This window comes from Diachasmimorpha longicaudata, chromosome 13 (genome assembly GCF_034640455.1).
Source record: "Diachasmimorpha longicaudata isolate KC_UGA_2023 chromosome 13, iyDiaLong2, whole genome shotgun sequence".
NCBI lineage: Eukaryota > Metazoa > Arthropoda > Insecta > Hymenoptera > Braconidae > Diachasmimorpha > Diachasmimorpha longicaudata.
Window position 1 is genome coordinate 6,817,309 of NC_087237.1, and position 16,969 is coordinate 6,834,277.

Genomic DNA, 16,969 nt, shown 5'->3' on the forward strand with positions numbered 1-16,969 from the left:
ACAATGTCAATAATTAAATCAGCAATAGAAAATTCATACAGGACAGGTGAATGCACACGCTACGAATAGTTACCGCGAACGCTTTTTCGACTCTACGTCTATATCGATTTGCGGATATAGCATGAGGTCACAGGTGATGGTTTCTCACGATCTCCCATGTTTATATGAACAGTCAGGGTGTACATATTTCTCTTTATCCCTCACTCCTCGCTGTCATCGGTGCCTCGGTAGAAGTGAAAAGTTAAGTATAAGTGAGGGAAATATTAGATATTCATTTCTCGTTGGATGACACGAAACTGTAATTGGACAAAAATCTTCATGAACTATTTCCATTTTGTTTGTAGTGTTGGCATTCTTGTAACCCTTTATATATTGGTATCGTCGAGAAAATAGTAAAAAAAAATAAATCTCAGGGAATTTAAGCTATAGAAATTCTACAGAAAAACGGAATATTATGAACTTCTTTTGCTGAATTTTCTTTGTTGCAGGTAGAACCATTAAACCAGATTTTTTTCTCATCAAGTCATTTATTAATTAACTTTCGTTATTATGCACAATTACATTACAAAATCGGGTCGCACAGTTCATCGAGTCTCGATAAATGTTGCATTTCAGTGGAATTGTGCGACATTCCCATCGAGATTCGATACCACAGGCCATCCTCGTCGCACGTATTTCCTCCCTCTCTTTGTACATATAAAATAGAATGCTAGCAACCTACCTCAACTAATCAGGCGTCACTTCGCCATTTCATGATTTTTTTTCAGATCCTGGGTGGAATTTCTTTTTATTTTTTTCAATTTTTATCTCGTCGTATGATTCCTGGACGAGTGAATTCCGAGGTAAAAGTGGACTGATAAAATTTCTTGACTTTATTTTTCAAACTTTGAGATCAATTTTGCGTTATTCAAATATCATTTTTTCCGAGACTTGAAGCTCTCAACGAAAATCCACGTCACTCCTGGGAATTCCTCATCATGCACCAACGCTCAAAGTATTTTCCACGATTTTCCAAATATTCTCTAAAAAATGAGATGAAAGAATGACCTGATGACCTCCCGAGTCTCCGCATGATGACGAAAAAATTTGGCACACAATTTTCAGTGAAAAAATATCTCTCCATTTTTTAAAATCCTCTCCTCCCCCTCTCCGTTCCACCCGGGAATAATTCTTCGTGTATCTAAACGTACAAGTCTTATCAGTTAGCGACTGTTAGAATTTATGTGAAAAACAAAATTGTCACTCCACTGTGGTGCTCTCGCCACAATTGGATTAACGATTTTCCCTGAGCAATGATATTTATTACCGATACACATTCGCATCCTGCAAGCTCGGCGTGAGGTCCTCCAATGATTAATCTAGGCCCTTATCATACGACGATTTACAGATTCGCAAGAGATCATTTCAATTTTAATTCACTCATTCACTCCAGTATCTGCTGTATCATCCATATCTTCCAATTATTCATCCTCTTTTGATTATTCCTGAACTCTCTCGTTAATTTTTATTAACTCAATCCGGAAATTTCGTGAGCAAAACTTTTAAAACAAAATCATTTCGATATGTCAGGATAGTTTTCATAAATACGAAATTATCTAGCGAATTAAAAATGAAGGTTCAATTATTATTCTTACGATCGCAGGTAGTTGGAGATGTAATATAATAAATTTTGTTCGGTTAATTTAATTTTTTCGATTTTTTTTCAAAATTAACACTTTAGTGTAAAATAATTTTTTTTAAACCAGATTATCCCAGTTTTTGGCAAATGGATTATCGAAAGAAATTGGAGGAATATCAATAATTTATTGGTTTATAATAGATTCAAATGAAAAAAAAGTCAAAAAGAAAAATTAGATTACTTTATGATGGTCGTCATCACGAGAATTCAAATGAATCCTTCAGTATATTGAGAAAAATCGTTATTAAAAAAAATTTGGTAATCCTCTACAGCCACATGCCATCAATTCAAAGAAATGAACAATTATTATTCCAATTAATCCCGTCAAAAATGAGCAATAAAATTATCAGCATTGTAACGGGCATATCCAAGTACCTTTCAGATACCTTTGTGGTACTCGCACTGATTCAATTTGCCAATTAATGTAAAAATTATAATATTACAACCTCCTCATTAAAAAAATCATTGAATTTAATGTCCACTGATATCGTAGAAGGCAGTGTTTGTGTTACTCTCCATCAGCTACTTAATTCCCTATTTAATAAAAATCTAAGAACTCTCCATAATAATCACCAGTGCGTCTGTGCGAATGTGGCAGTAGTGCATTGAGGTATTCACATGTCATCACATATTTTATTTCGTCAATTTACAAAGTACAAAAAGTTTTCTCTTCACAACTGTGTTTTTATTTCTCCATTAAAAAAATGTAAATGTTAATATTTAATCCTCAATGCATCACTTTTAATTTACAATTCTACCTCTAGCAATGTACACCTACATTATTATTGCTAATCGTCAATTGAATTTCATCATCTTACAGTCTATTTAATTTGTACACGAAGTCTAAAAATCATCTCAACCCACGACGAGTTTCTACAATCAGCCCAGCAAAAAAGAAAAATTCAATTAAAAATGTCTCTCATTTATGTTTCTCGTTATTTTCTTCAAGTCTTTGCTGTTTCGAGATAACTATTACCTAATTATCTAATTTTTTAGTTTACTTCCAAATATAAAAGTCCTTAAATGCTATGTATTTTCGTGAAGTCTGTATTTTTTTGTTTTTACTAATTTTAAGTCGAAATAAATCAATTTTTTTTCATCTTAATTAATTGAACATTTCAGTGGTTTCTGGTGAATTGACCAATATCAGATTTATCCAATTTATTAGTAGACTGGCCTGTTCAGTGGCAGCTTTATAATCGAGAACACATGATCAAATATCGCAGCATTCAACGAGTAACAAAGAAAAAATTACCATTTAAATTTAATATAAATTGTAAGAGGAAATTGTGGGAGGGCGGATGAAAATTTCCTCTTCAACATATTTCCTCATAAATTTCACAAAAAATCCTGACTATCCAGCACTCCATAAGACAAAACAAAATTTGTAAGGACAGAACAGTTTAAGAACAACGAAAAAATGATTTTCAAAACGCAGATAAATTCAGAAGCCTTTGAATATCTCTGAATTTAAAGGAGATATCAATATACTCTTCATAACGTTTGGTTTTAGTCCTTAATTCACCCTTTAAACAAAATAATGGCCAAAAAATCGCTATCTCCCTTAGATTTCAACATATTAATTAAAAAACAATCAGTAGCAAAAATTTACTTGAATCTTAGTAGCCCTTTATGTACTCCATTCCAGTAATTGAGCCTCAAAATGATAATGTCATTAACATTGACAATGTTGCATGAACAAATTGAATACGTCCAAGAAAACAAGTTATGAATGACAAAACGAAAGAGGAGAAATCAGGAAAAATTACTGACAAAATAGATAACTATGATAAAATGCTAATGACTTGCTGCTGCGATAGAAGTAAAGGGGCTGTGTGGTGTGGTTAACGCTGGTATAGAATACCTCAATACCTCAATAATCATAAATAACTTCATCCTATGAATTACCTTCAGCTCGGCTTATTCGGTGGCCCATGGCTCGTTGTTGTTGGACCATGGCTGTGCTGATTATGAACATTACCTACTTGATTACTGGTAAGACTGGACATCGTCGGTTGATACATCGACGACATGTAACTGCCTGAAGACCTATCAATCATTTTCGATGATTCGTTGGGGCTATTCGATCTCGTAGAGATGCTTAATTAAGATTATTTACAGGATGGAGATGTCAAGTCGCCCCGATCGATGATAGGAGGTTGTCGACGACGATTTAATCGAGCAGATAATTATCATTTTATCTTATTTTGTTTTTTTAGGTGGTTGCCATTGTCTTACCTAGGTACTCCTCGGAGGGGGTCAGGCGTTGCTGAGGAATTTCTCACCACTCCGGAGGTATTTCCCGTTGCTGGGGATACTATGTTGCCAGATTGGGATTGGTGATAGCCACTCGTTGCTGGACTGTGTCTGGAGAAAAAAATTCTTTCGTTAAATTAAGGTTTTATGTGCATTTTTAGCTGGCCGAATTTACGTTGATTTTTCTTTCATGGTTTGTGGGTAATTTCTTGAAAATTCATGAGAATAAAATGCGATTTAGTAAGATTGACTGATCACGAAAATATCTTTAGGAAATTTGCCGCAAATATGTACAAATAAATTAACTGTAGGCATCAATTATCAATTAATAACAGAAATGATATCTAATACTCCATCAAATTTTGCTCACCTTATCGTCGGTGGATTAGATTGAGGCTGCACATAAGATCCTCTATGTGAATACTGAGCTACAGATGCAGCAGCGGGTGGTGAAGGATTTGGTGGTAAACCATTTTCCATAGGGGTTGAGTGGCCACTCGAGCTCGAGTGTGGCATATACGTGTTATTCACCCTGGAGTCTCGATTGACTCTCGACACCGCGGCTGGAGTACCCGGCGATATATGGGGATGTGGAATATTTGGATCAGACGGATTCACTGATTGGTGAATGTTATTTGGTGGATGATTACTCGGTTGAGTTGTTAAAGGAATGGCTAGGCGGGCATTTACTGCTAGGAGATGATCCCTGCGTTGGAGGAGGCTGTTCACGTGCTCCTCTAGCCGAAGATTCTCGGCACGTAGTTGATGGAGGCAGGATAATAACGAGGCGACTGGAATTTAAATTCAGCTGAGAGATTTTTCCAATGGAAAAGAACAAGTGAAGAAGAAATCCTAGCGATTACTGAAGGAATTAATTTTTTTGAGGTATTTTTAGGGAATAATCTCAATGAAATTCCCTGTTTTCTTGTCTCTTACTGAGTTTAGGAACTTTCAAGAGGAAATTAAACTGAATTGTCGAATGTAATATATTTTTCGACATTGACCAATATTTCTAATTCTCAGTAATGTCATTTTGGTATCATTTGGTGATCAGGATGTCCTAAAAATTTGATATTTTTCTAAAGAAAATATTGATAAAAAGTTGAATGAATTCCAGATTTAAAAAATATCAGTCACCACCCCAGAAACAATAAAGCATTAAAACCCGCTACACTCACTATCGAAATGCTGTGCCTGTTCCATGAGAAACTGGCTCCCCTGTTCCCACTGTCTCTCCAGCAATTGATCCAAAGTCTGAGGGATGGCCCCACCACCCAGCGCCCCAGCCCCCAGACTCGAATTATTACTATTCTGTGAAAACACAGCTGAAAACGAAGTAGCGGATGGTTGCTGCTGTGCACTCTGATTGGACCTGATAGATGAAATAACTCTGCTATGTAACTGTGGTCCCACAAGATTCGTCGATGAATTGCTCGCCTCAGTGAATATCGAATGTGCCTCCAACTCTTGATTCAGCGTATCCGACATCTTCTGCGCCATTGTCGATGTTGGATTCAATTGATTCCCCAGCATGTGAGGTGCACTTACACCATTCTGAAATAATTTCACGTCCTTCTCGTCCTTGGCATTATTCAACATTGCTGTTGGTGTTGTTGATGCTGATGGTGTTGGTGTAGTATTACCAGCGCTCTTTCGCTTTTTTCTCCCAGCTCCAGTGCTGCTCATGCTCTCTGAGCCCGGTGAACTTGGTGGTGAATCCTTGACAACTGGTCCCATAGTACCACCAGAGCCCACGCTGCTGAAGTGGCCAGTACCCAGCGTGGGACCTTGAATTATCGAGGGAACTGGAGCCACTGTTACCGCTGGTGGCGGTGGCAGTGTAGCTGGCACCGGCTGTGAAGTTCTCCCTGTTCGTTTGACAGTGATCAGAGAATTGTTGGGGGCTGTTAGGGACAATGATGATGGGGCTGGAGGCACTGGCAGTGGATTACTACTCGAGGTGATCCTTTTTGTTCTTCCTCGTTTCTCTTGCTTCTCCGTTGATTGAGTTCTGAAATTTTTTTTATTTCAGTTTTTTCAGTGAGGAATTGACCGGTAATTGTTTTTAACGAGAAACCTAGAATTTGTCACAAGTTTGCATGCGGACATAACAGGTTTAAAATTGATAATTGTTATAATTTTGTAAGTAATATGGAATAAGTCAACTGGAATGTATGGATTAAAGGCAATATTTATCAATTTCTTTAGAAATGAAATAAAATCTATGAAAATTGCATCATTAAGGTAGAAATTTAAAAGTTTCTCGGCATTTACTCCGCTTTCACTTTCAAACAAATTTAAATCGTTAATTAGTCCGAGGAAGATGCATAGCATTTGGCGGTAGAAAAAAAAAATAAACATAACCTACAATCGATTTTACCTTCTCATAGACACTCCCGACAAACTCTCTGTCCAATAACTTGAACACAATGAACTCCACCGTAATTTCAGATAAAGATTAACTCCACAAAAAACGAAAAATTGACGATGATAACAATATCCAACGAATCACAGATACGAAATGACCTCGATTGAACCGATGTATCGGATATACACATTGAAAGGCCTTCCCCAACTACTGTTATAAACACAAGTGCCAACTTCTATTTGATTTTTACTTGTTCCGTCGACGGCGAAAAAATTCAACATTTCACAGCGATAATTCACAATTTAAGATCAAGAATGATTTGTTTTAAATCACAGAGAGGTTTAAGACACATGATGAAGAAATTTTATGAAAACTTTAACTTGAAAAACATTGATATTTGGAAATCATAATCACGGCCAGTAGAGGTTAAGACTCGAGACCTGCTTGTTTACCCCCCACGTCAGCCATTTTAAAACACAGAGCACTGCACTCTCGAATTGCGTGGGGTTTCGATTATTATCGAATGGAGGATGGATAATCGATACTGTGAGAGTGATTGTGGCGGAAAAATGAGAGAATTTGAAAATTAGAAAAGAGGTATTAAAGTAGGAAAGAAAAAAAAAACCATTATCCTCAGAATTATACGCTAAAGGCCAATAATTAGGTTCTTATGAGAAATTTCGTTAAAAATAAATAAATAAATAGAAACTTCATAAAGTATTAACGGCTAATTGATGAAGTATCAATGAAAAATTAATTGAATATTACAATGAATTTAAATATATGACATGAAGTTTCCCTATCACAGACACTGAAAAATGAAAATAATAAACAATATATTGATAAATAATATTTCAATTATAATTCAATAAATGCATTTGCAAGACGAAAAATCTGAAATTATTTTACCTCGATCTCTTAGCTGGCAAATCCTCAGAGCTGACCTTCTCACTGCCAGTTGAAACTGTACTGTGTGTCGGTTGTGCCATGGCAGCAGTCGTAATCATGCTCTGTTGCAACTGTTGGTAGAGTGTTGGGGGACTTGTTACAATACTCTGTATAGAGCTGGTAAGTGAGGTTGCTGTCAGTGGTACTGATACTACTATACTGTTGGCTGTTGTCGTAGGAGACTGGGCGACAGTGGAAGGTGTCACGGACATGATTACTGGAGATGTCGTCACCTCAGTCGTCACTGGGGTCGTCGAGGTACTTTGCACTGGAGGACTGTCGATTTTTAACTGAAAATCATCGTCAAAAATCGTCAAAGATGATTTTATGACGTTGTTAAATTTTGAATAAATTCAATAACTAATGGAAAACGTCATTAAAGGCCCATTTAAATATATGACCCGAATTTCCTAATGATAATTACCCGACCAAGCACCCTAGCCAATAAACACCTCGAAAAGAAAATTCCCCATACCCCGAAAAAGGGAAAAAAATCTAAAAACCTTTTTCGATTTCTCTGGCTCGGCATTAGTGCTGAGACTCGTGGCCTCAGTGATTGTTGGTTGCACAGTATTACTAGGAGTCTGTGAGACAGCTCCCACGGCCACAACTAGAGATCCACTGGCCTCAGAACTCACGGAATGATTAGAATTTTCACTTCCCAATCCAGTAGGTGTTCTGGCTCCAGTCTTCCTCTTTTTGCTGGTGTGGCTGGAGGACTTATTGGACGTTGAGCTCGATTTGGATTGTCCCTTGTGCACCACAGACGAAGATTTAATCCCAGACTGTCCGCCCTCCACACCGAAGACACTCTCCGATTGAGTGACAATGGTCTCTACGAAATTTGAACTTGTAAATTTACTGCTACCAGTGTTTTGATGTTGACTTGTATCTTTTGGGGTATTACGACCGCTACCACTTTTATCGTCCGTCATTCCGTTCAGCTCGAGACTCGGACTGGAAATTGATTTTGTTTTAGAAGCTGTTGAAGATTTTGAACTCGAACCTTTTCTTTTTGTCGAACTGGAGGTGGTCTTCAGGGGGGCCTCCGCTTCCTTCTCTGGGGAGGAGTCCGAGGAGCCGTTGTCCGCGGGTATCGGCTTGTAAGGGGGAATGGTCTTCACGTTTCCACCTTTTTTCTATGGGACAATAATAATTTTTTCCTTTTTGTAGGCAAAGTTTAAAATAATTATCCCATTAGTCGAAATTAAGATGATAACCTATGCGATCAGTGAAAATAACAAAGAATGGCTGTACTATTTCATGAAGATTTTTGAAAGGAGGAGATTGAGAGAAAAAAATTGTAAGACTTTTTTTTCTGGGAGGTGTAGAGATATTCACAAAATAAAACGATTGATCGTAAATATTTATAAAACGAACAAGGATAATTGTAAAAATAATCTAGATTATTTCATGACATTTACCAGCTTTGAATAATGATGTTGGCAGTATCCACAGTATTTAACATTGTCTAGGTAATTACCAGCCTCCTCACACAGGAGGCCGAGTGCTTGAGCACAGGTGACATGAAATTGTTGTTTGCATCCTGTCTTGTTGCATTGCATACAGGCACCGACAGTTGCTCTCCCGCCTCTGCCCTGCTCCTCGCAAATGTAACACATCTGGAAATCCCAAAATGCAGCAGAAAGAGCCACAAAAATGAGTAGAATTGAGTAAAAATACAATGATAAGTGCATAAATTGACAAAATTGTGAAAAGTTTCACCTTATTAAATCGTTCCCCTGGGATTAATTGAAGAATAATGGGTTCCATCGTCGTGACATTGCCAAATCGCACTTCTGGGATGTAGAGGGCACACACCACGTGAGCCCAACCCGCCTGATCTGTTCTTTTAAGGGCTCCATCCCTGCTTGGGCACAATTCACAGCGCTGAAAAATGAAAAGAATCACAAAATTAATAGAATTTATTGCTAAATTATGAAAATTAATTGAAACATTTTAACTATACTCACGACCCTGGCGCTCCTTTCCTGCGACTCACACTTTCGGCAGTACCACGGACCCGTGGGGACCGTGACAATGCCATAACAAGCTTAAAAAAAAATAAAAAAGAATTAAATGCATCCCAAATGAATTTTTGAGAATTTTTAACCTAGACCAATAAAAAAAATCCTATTATCCCATGTTTTTTTTTTTACAAAGCCGAGTAACTTTATTATGATGGTTAACAATATCATTTCTGGTCAGATAAATATTGGAGATGAATTGAAACGAAAAAAATCTCAGTCTCATCGGAAAAATAATTAAAATGGCATATTGTCCTGAGAAAAATAAAATTTCCTATTAATGAATGGCGTTCAAGTTTCGTTTGCTCTACAACCTTCTTTTAATTACCCCAGACGATGTCTACAAAAGTGTCCTATCATCATCATCATAATTTCCTATTATGTGATCATTGTCACACCTAACCTAATCTTTAGGCTTTGAAACAGCTCTTAAAATCGTAGAGAACAAGATAAGAATCCAGTAAAACTATGATTTATGCGCTCCTTTACTCTCCAGAACACATTCCAAGAAAGACGAACAAAGGGAACAGTCACCCCTTGCTCCCTGCATAACAAAAAATCACAAGTCCAAGGAATTTCCACTATCTACAGCGAATCAACTCTTGCCAAACCTCAATACTCGATAAGAGCCACGCATATTGGACAATAATTTACAATGCTTTATGATATTGCATTTTTTTTTTATTGTCGAAAGCAATGTCCTCAAAGACCTTCATTTACTAGCTTTCAGGAAATTTTGTACAGTAAATTAAACAGTTAATAAAACTTTTCAATACCAATATCGTGATTTCCAGTTTTCCAACAGCATTCCATCATCATGTATCCACTGCCACACCTAACCTACCCCCTGGACCACGAAGCAGTGTCAAAAGACTCTCCTAAACCCCATAAAACTCAATTCACTCTTAGAAAAACATACTACAGCAGTGCAGGCCAAGGACAGCACCTCAAACGCCTAATGTACCCTAGTACAACATTTCTGAGACCCTTGTGAACCCGAGAAGTCAATAAATTCCAGCAGTCTCCAGAGAATGAAGTCCCGTCAGACTTCAAACATTCTGCATCACTCATTAACCATCCTTACACGATTATGCCGCACTTTTCCAAAACATCATCCCATCATCATGTGGCCACTGACAGACCTAACCTAACCTCCAGATCACGAAACAATGTCAAGAGTCTCGCCTGAGCCCCTGAAAACCTCTAGAAACCCCATTCATCCCTCTCTTTCCTCAGAATAATACACCTTGGGAATGTAGACGAAGGACCCAGGTACCCAGTGCACCCTCCGACCAGAGTTCACCAACAAAAACCATCATATCTCGAAAAGCGTAAGTTCCATCACCCCGAATTACCTTGGTGCACAGCAACGGTGCATCCTTGGCCATCGCAGTAAACCAACGGATTTTCAGTCCATCCCCTCTCATCGGAACACACGCAGCACCCTCCAAGCATCTCCTTCATGCTGTGGTCCAGGCGATGACTAGATTAGCGGGCCAAGCTAGGCCAGCCGACGGCAATGGGGTAGAACGCATCCCGCTATAAGCGGGTACATAACACGAATCAACAAAAATCGGTGCGATAAATTCCCCTTGATGATGAAATTATCACTGAGAACACCACGCGTGACACCAGGTCCAATTGTCCCTCGCGATAACCCCGAATGCTCCACAGAATAAATTTTGTCTGATAATTATTCCCTGGAATCACCTCATCGGTGTTTTTTTTATTGAACGCGGGAATTTTTTCAATCGCTACGAATTATCCTCGATGATTTATTGGGACGAGGGAAACTCAGAGGGTTTGTTATTCACGTAGGCGGCTCTTATTTATTTCGCTCGTCGGCCATTTTATTTTGTTATGAAGGTGTGCGCGTGCGCCGAGAGACCGCGCCATTCGGCAAGTGCATCATGGGGGGGCTCTCTTTCTTTCCGAAGACGGGTAAGGGTTCTCAGGAAGGACAAATTGGTTGTTACGATTGCTAATGACAGGTTCGAGTTTACTAATAAAGGATTAGGATAAATATCATCGGTTGTTTTGATGGTTGGGAAGTTATTCTTGCGAAAATATCAGGAGCAAGTTTTGGTTTATCGGAGAACGGTTGAACATTCGCATTAAAGTTGGTTTAACCAAACTTTTTTTTTTTTCAAGATACAACTTTTGAAATGAGTGGTAATACCCCAGGTCACTCCTAGATTAGGGGTTGACCCTAAAATCACTTTACCCATTTTCGTTTTTTCTATTCAGCAAGTGTAATTCATTAATTGACAACTCTGTGCCCGAAATAATCTCATGGTTGTTAATACTTTTGCCCAAATGACGGTATAAGTCTGTCCTAGATGAGAGCTTGACCCTGGCATGAGCTAAGCAGTGTCATAGTCGACCTATCCGTTTTCTATTTATTTAATAGTATTCATAACTTGATGTAAAAATAAATAAACAATTCTGGGATTGAGACAGTGAACTGTTGTTGTTTAACTGACTACAATCAGAAGTTTTAGAAGTGTGTTTTCTTCTATAATTATTATTTTTTATATATGTAAACTGCTTTCTCGACTCACCCCTCACGAATACACAAATCGTTCTGATAAAGTCGTTTCATAGACAAAAGATAATAAAGTCAATTGACTAATATGTTGCCATTAACACTAATACTATATTAATTATATCAATTAGATATTCATCGATATATCAATAAATATATAATAAAATCTCCAGATTTATAAATATAAAATTCCAATTTAAAGCAAAACTCACCCTAAAATTAACTCTTCCTTTGTCCACCCTAGGCCGCCTACGAGAACTGCAGCCCAAAGACCTTTGGAAGTCGCGTCTTCGCCTCTAGAAAAATGGAGAAAAGTGATTACTCCATCAGGCTAGCCTTCCCCGAGGACTTACCACAGGTCCTCAACCTGATGCGGGTGAATTTCTACTTCGAGGAGAACATGTGCAAGTCTCTCTGTAAAAAATTCCAAATAACAGATGCCGAGAGAAAAATCATAACCGAAATTTCCGACTACTCCATCCGGGCAATAATGCAAACCTCAACGTGCTTTCTGGCAGAGCACAGCGTCTCCAAGAGGATCATCGGGGCGAACCTGACCCTCTTGAGCACCAACCCACGATTCGGAGAAGGAACGGACGCTCTGGCTGCCATCTTTCCCTCCGACAGGCCAGAATGTTCGCTTATTGCTGCCTACCATGACTACCTGATGGACATCAACGACAGGGCTGACCTTTTCAACAGGTATCCTGAGGCCCGGGAGGTTATGGAGTTTTACGCGGTCGCGGTTGACAGGGGTCATGGAAGGAAAGGAATCGCGAGGGAGTTGATTGTGAGCGGAATATCATGGGCAGAAAAACGGGGGATTCCCCTGGTTTTCGGGGTTTTCACATCCCCCTTCTCGAAAAGAAGCGCTCAACGGGCTGGCATGAAGAGCATCTTCGAGATTGATTTGATGGAGTATGAGGATGCGGAAGGGAGAAAGGCGTTCGAGGAAATCGCGCCCAATAATATTGTCGATGTGATGGTTCGTGAAATATAGACGTGAGTGAAAATTATGATTAATCCTAGAATTTTTTTCAATATACTCCGTAACTTGTACCTAGACACTCGGATTATTAAAAAAATATAGTCAAGTCCCATTATTTCTCTATAACCATTAGAAAATAAATGAAAACACTTGCGAGAATTGATTATAAATTGAAAAAGTCTCCCCAGATTTTCGTTTATTAATGTGAAGCTAAAAGATAATTCCTTTAAAAAATTAAATATTTTAATTATCCAAGATTTTAAAAAATCATTCATAAGACGATCGAGTCATCCAAAATTCCGTGGCAATAATCATGCCGCTGATTTTTCTGCATAATTATAATCATAGAATGAATCCCCTGTGAATATTGATACAAAAATTCTAAAATGCGGCATTATTTTATAAAAATGATAATTCAAATTCCAATGTCAAAGCGCGCGAAATTCTAGAATGCATCTAGTTTTCCGGGGACTCCCCCGCATTCTAGAATTATCGTTTTTTAATAGAACTGTTCGATCAAAGTAACGAGCATTCAATTTCCGCTTTACAAAGAACGGAAGTGAAAATAAAAAATCCATTTTGTATTTGACGGTAAGAGAAGTTCTCCCCAAAACCAACCAACGATAATAAAAATAAATTAACAAACTGGGTCAAGTGCCAGAATCTGCATCTGGGGAACGACAGTCTTGACATTCTTATCTCGTCTTTTGTTCTTTTCGAAATAAAACAGCTGATAATTTGACAAGCGTTTATTTGAAGGATCATGTGTTTCTAGAGTTCTTCCTTGGAATTATCGTGAGTAAATTCAATCAACGTCCCTTTATTTTACCGTATCCAATTCACCGTCAAGTTATTGAATGCCATTTTTATTTTTCATTCGCCAACGCCCAGACCTTTGCGCACATGTAAATGATTTGCAATTGCAATAAACTGTTTAAAATTGTGCGAAACTGTTTCAATGTCGAATCATTTACGTAACCATTTGGACAAATGATGATCAATGAAGACACGCGTCATTGTGCTCAGATTTATCGATTTTTGAATGGAAATTTTTAAATGTAAAATATTTAGTTTTGTTGAAAACGATGGGGTGGGTTGATAATTTTTTAAAGAAAAAAAATTAAACGGCCAAAAATCCCATTCTCTAAATATAACGCGAGGTATTTTCAAGCTGTCTCTGACGGTCTTGCATCAGAGTCACGTGATGGACAAACGGATATCGACCTGGAGCCCGAATTTATTGATCTGAATAATTCGCTTCTAATATTTCATATTTTTTTTTACATAAGAAAATTATTTATATTTGTTGTAATTTGTTTTTTTCTTATAACTTAAATCGTAAAAACTAGTATTCATTAATATTCCCTGTCAAGACAATTACTCGGCAATGAAAACCATTAAATCTTAATCCCTCCTGTAATTCATCTCTCATAATGTTAAATTAATGTAGTCCATAATGAACTGTGCAAATAGTTGCCTTTTAAGTACATTCCTAATTCAGAATGGATTCAGTATCACTATTAACTCATTAGAGTACATTAATAAGGAATTTATGCTGTAATTACGGACATTGACTAGTCATTTAATGATAAATTAAACCGAAAAACATTCTGTATCACAGAAAAAAAAGAAATGTCTCAATTTACAATTATGCGATCGAAGTTAGAGGAATAAATAAATAGAGGAGAAAACTAATTTTTTTTTGTAAATAAAACATTTCAAAATACATGTTTTAATCAAAATTAACAATAGTTTAAAGTTAATTGCAACAAACTAAACTCAAAGAATATTAAGCTCATTATTGCCTCGTTCTTCAACACTTAATTAAATGTTCCCCAATAGAATTTTCTTTTTAATTGACGGAAAATATTGAATTAATTGTTTTAAAGCCATAAGTTGATTTCGTTAGGCCGAAAAAATTACTTTTTCGCACCGCCTGATAAATAATTAATACTTATTCATAGGTTAGAGAGCAATATTCTTTAGACAGGAGGAAGTGCACGATAAATATTGTTATCGCGTCACATAACGACTGCAATGGAGTGTGAGGGTCACAGATCCATGTGTTGTGCACATGCATAAATAGAGAGTTGCCTGTAATGTTGGGAGAGGTTGAAGTGTCAGTGTGTCGGGGGCCTTCGGAGCGTCACGTTTCATCTCCAGTGCTTGGATTTGTAAAAATTTATTGATCATGAAGTGCGTAATATTACTGTGCAAACACTTATTGATTATTAAAATTCTAGACTTCTATTCTATTTGAACGGCGTTAACGCAAAAATGTTTAATATACTTTTTTCAATTGCTTGAAATATTTGGCAAATTCTGAGTAATTGTTTATTATTATCGGTGAATTTCCTCTCCCCCGGCCTCAACGACTGACAGTTTTTTCAGTTGAGAATGTAACGATCGAGTTTTTTTTATCGTTGGGGGGAATTTGTGATAAACACGAATGCGAATCGAATTCATGGTATGCCAGGTCGACTGTCATTACGTCATGGGTAATGGGCCGTCAGTGTCGACTATTCCCTGTTTTTTAATAAATATCTAGGAATGCAGAAGCAGAGGAAGGAAAATTTTTGACAAAATCAGCCATATTTCCCTAGAAAAGGATTCCCTCCAATAAAAGAAATTTTTTCAAAAAGAACTTTAAAAAAAATTATCAAAATTTTTCATCCGACTTCTTATCACTTGAAAAATGAGGTGTGACTATTGTAAATAATTGAATTATTATCAGTACCCGTAAAAGAATGCCGTCATACCGTCCCTGGGGCTCGACACCGGACGGCGCCATTGAGTTCGAGTCCTTGACCACAGAAACTTTGCTGGGGGCCCTGGAGGTCTTGCGAGAATCCTTCTTCACCGATGAAAGCACATGTCGAGGGGTCGATATTCTCTCGGAACCTGGGGCGACGGAGGAGCTTGAGAAGTTGAGTATAAACGCGGCCCGCGACGGGGTCAGTGTCGTCGCCATCGACGTAGCAACTGGAAAGGTCGTCGGTGTATCATTCAACAAGATTCAGGTGATAAATTATTCGAATTATAGGGCTGTATGACTGATTTAATTAAAAGAGGTCAGACAATCTTTGATTGTGGTTTGTTAGAGGTGCTTGAAGATATTTTTTTTAGGTTTGAAGCTCACTCACAATCACGGTTTTCGGGTGAGATGGCTTCTTTTAAATGGGGAAAATATCATTTGATTTTAAAATTGAGTGATTTTCAAGGGGTAAACTCCAGCTTTGGGGGAACGAGCTCAGGGACGAGCAATTTGGTCGCATTTAATGGACTGTAGCTTTGGAAATTGTCCATAAAGAAGGTGTTATAAAGTGTCTTTCAATTTGGCAATATTTCGACGATGAATCGGTTTTGAGAAAAAAGTTATGAAGTCTTTTTTGTATATTTTATTGTTGTTCACTTGTTCATTAAGACTGACAAGAATGTTGAATTAATGAATTAATGAATTAATGTTTAGACGCATCAAAAATCTACAGAAAAATCCCCCTTCGAGCTCTTCAGCGAGAGTTGCAAGTGCACATCCTCGAAGGCTGTTGTGGATTTAATGCTCTCCATAGACAACAAAGTAGATTTATTCAAGCACTACAACGTTGATTGCATCCTAGAAGTCATGTTCTTAGCTACCTCGAGATCCCACAGAGGCCAGCGAATAGCTGAGCTCTTGGTGGCCTCTTCCATTGAAATCGCCAGACAACTGAAACGTGGAAAAGACGTGCAAACGCCCATTGAAGTTGCCGGCACAGACGCCATTACAAATCCCAACTGCGTTCCCGGTTTGGTCTCCGCAATAATGTCCTCCAATTACTCGCAAAAGCTCGCGGAGAAGTTGGGCTTTTATTCTCACGCTGAGATAAGCTTCGAGGACTATGCTTTCAATGGAAAAAAAATTAGTGAACGAGTCAATGATATACACAAGAGCTGGAAGCTTGTGGCTAAAAGTATTTAGCGAGATATTTACGAAGATATTCAAAGGATTTTATTGTTTTCAACAGGAGAATAGAATTATTCTATTTTTCTAAACAAATGTTCCCATTTTCTTCTTGACTTTTATAAATGTTGTGTTATAATAAAGTGAAATAAATGTTTATTTTTTTACGTTTCACGAACGAATATGTTTGACTCACTTTGATACATTATCCATCGTATT

The 16,969-nt window shown here is 37.6% G+C and overlaps 2 protein-coding genes across 12 annotated transcripts; one reads left to right on the forward strand and one right to left on the reverse strand.

Moving 5' to 3' along the window:
- Nucleotides 1–2,291: 2,291 nt before the first annotated feature.
- Nucleotides 2,292–10,896, reverse strand: Alh (Alhambra). 5 transcript variants are annotated; one of them, XM_064132887.1, is made up of 11 exons: nt 10,633–10,896; nt 9,224–9,303; nt 8,976–9,140; nt 8,675–8,872; nt 8,257–8,389; nt 7,754–8,085; nt 7,212–7,540; nt 5,113–5,945; nt 4,305–4,725; nt 3,917–4,045; nt 2,292–3,778 (listed from the first exon to the last, which is right to left on the reverse strand). In XM_064132887.1, the coding sequence occupies exons 1-11, from the start codon at nt 10,739–10,741 to the stop codon at nt 3,589–3,591; spliced, it is 2,919 nt and encodes a 972-aa protein (XP_063988957.1). In that variant the 5' UTR covers nt 10,742–10,896; the 3' UTR covers nt 2,292–3,588. The 5 variants fall into 5 exon arrangements, with proteins under 5 accessions (XP_063988957.1, XP_063988956.1, XP_063988954.1 ...); XM_064132886.1 differs by having other exon boundaries at nt 8,167–8,389; XM_064132884.1 differs by having other exon boundaries at nt 2,292–3,727; nt 7,754–8,389.
- Nucleotides 10,897–11,070: 174 nt separating this feature from the next.
- LOC135168571 (uncharacterized) lies at nt 11,071–16,922 on the forward strand. Of its 7 annotated transcripts, none has more exons than XM_064132903.1 (3): nt 11,071–11,218; nt 12,067–12,824; nt 15,545–15,686. In XM_064132903.1, the coding sequence occupies exons 1-2, from the start codon at nt 11,138–11,140 to the stop codon at nt 12,820–12,822; spliced, it is 837 nt and encodes a 278-aa protein (XP_063988973.1). In that variant the 5' UTR covers nt 11,071–11,137; the 3' UTR covers nt 12,823–12,824; nt 15,545–15,686. The 7 variants fall into 7 exon arrangements, with proteins under 7 accessions (XP_063988973.1, XP_063988974.1, XP_063988979.1 ...); XM_064132904.1 differs by lacking the exon at nt 15,545–15,686 and adding an exon at nt 14,775–15,006; XM_064132909.1 differs by having other exon boundaries at nt 11,187–11,268.
- The last annotated feature ends 47 nt before the right edge of the window (nt 16,923–16,969 follow it).

Excerpts from the sequence above, each read along its gene's own strand:
- Alh (XM_064132883.1), bottom strand. The coding sequence starts at position 10,741 with ATGAAGGAGATGCTTGGAGGGTGCTGCGTGTGTTCCGATGAGAGGGGA. Across the intron at positions 8,873-8,975 it reads CAGGGGAACGATTTAATAAG|ATGTGTTACATTTGCGAGGA; the intron begins GTGAAACTTTTC and ends TGGGATTTCCAG. Across the intron at positions 4,046-4,304 it reads TCTAATCCACCGACGATAAG|ACACAGTCCAGCAACGAGTG; the intron begins GTGAGCAAAATT and ends TTTTTTCTCCAG.
- LOC135168571 (XM_064132903.1), top strand. The coding sequence starts at position 11,138 with ATGAAGGTGTGCGCGTGCGCCGAGAGACCGCGCCATTCGGCAAGTGCA. Across the intron at positions 11,219-12,066 it reads CTCTTTCTTTCCGAAGACGG|GCCGCCTACGAGAACTGCAG; the intron begins GTAAGGGTTCTC and ends TGTCCACCCTAG.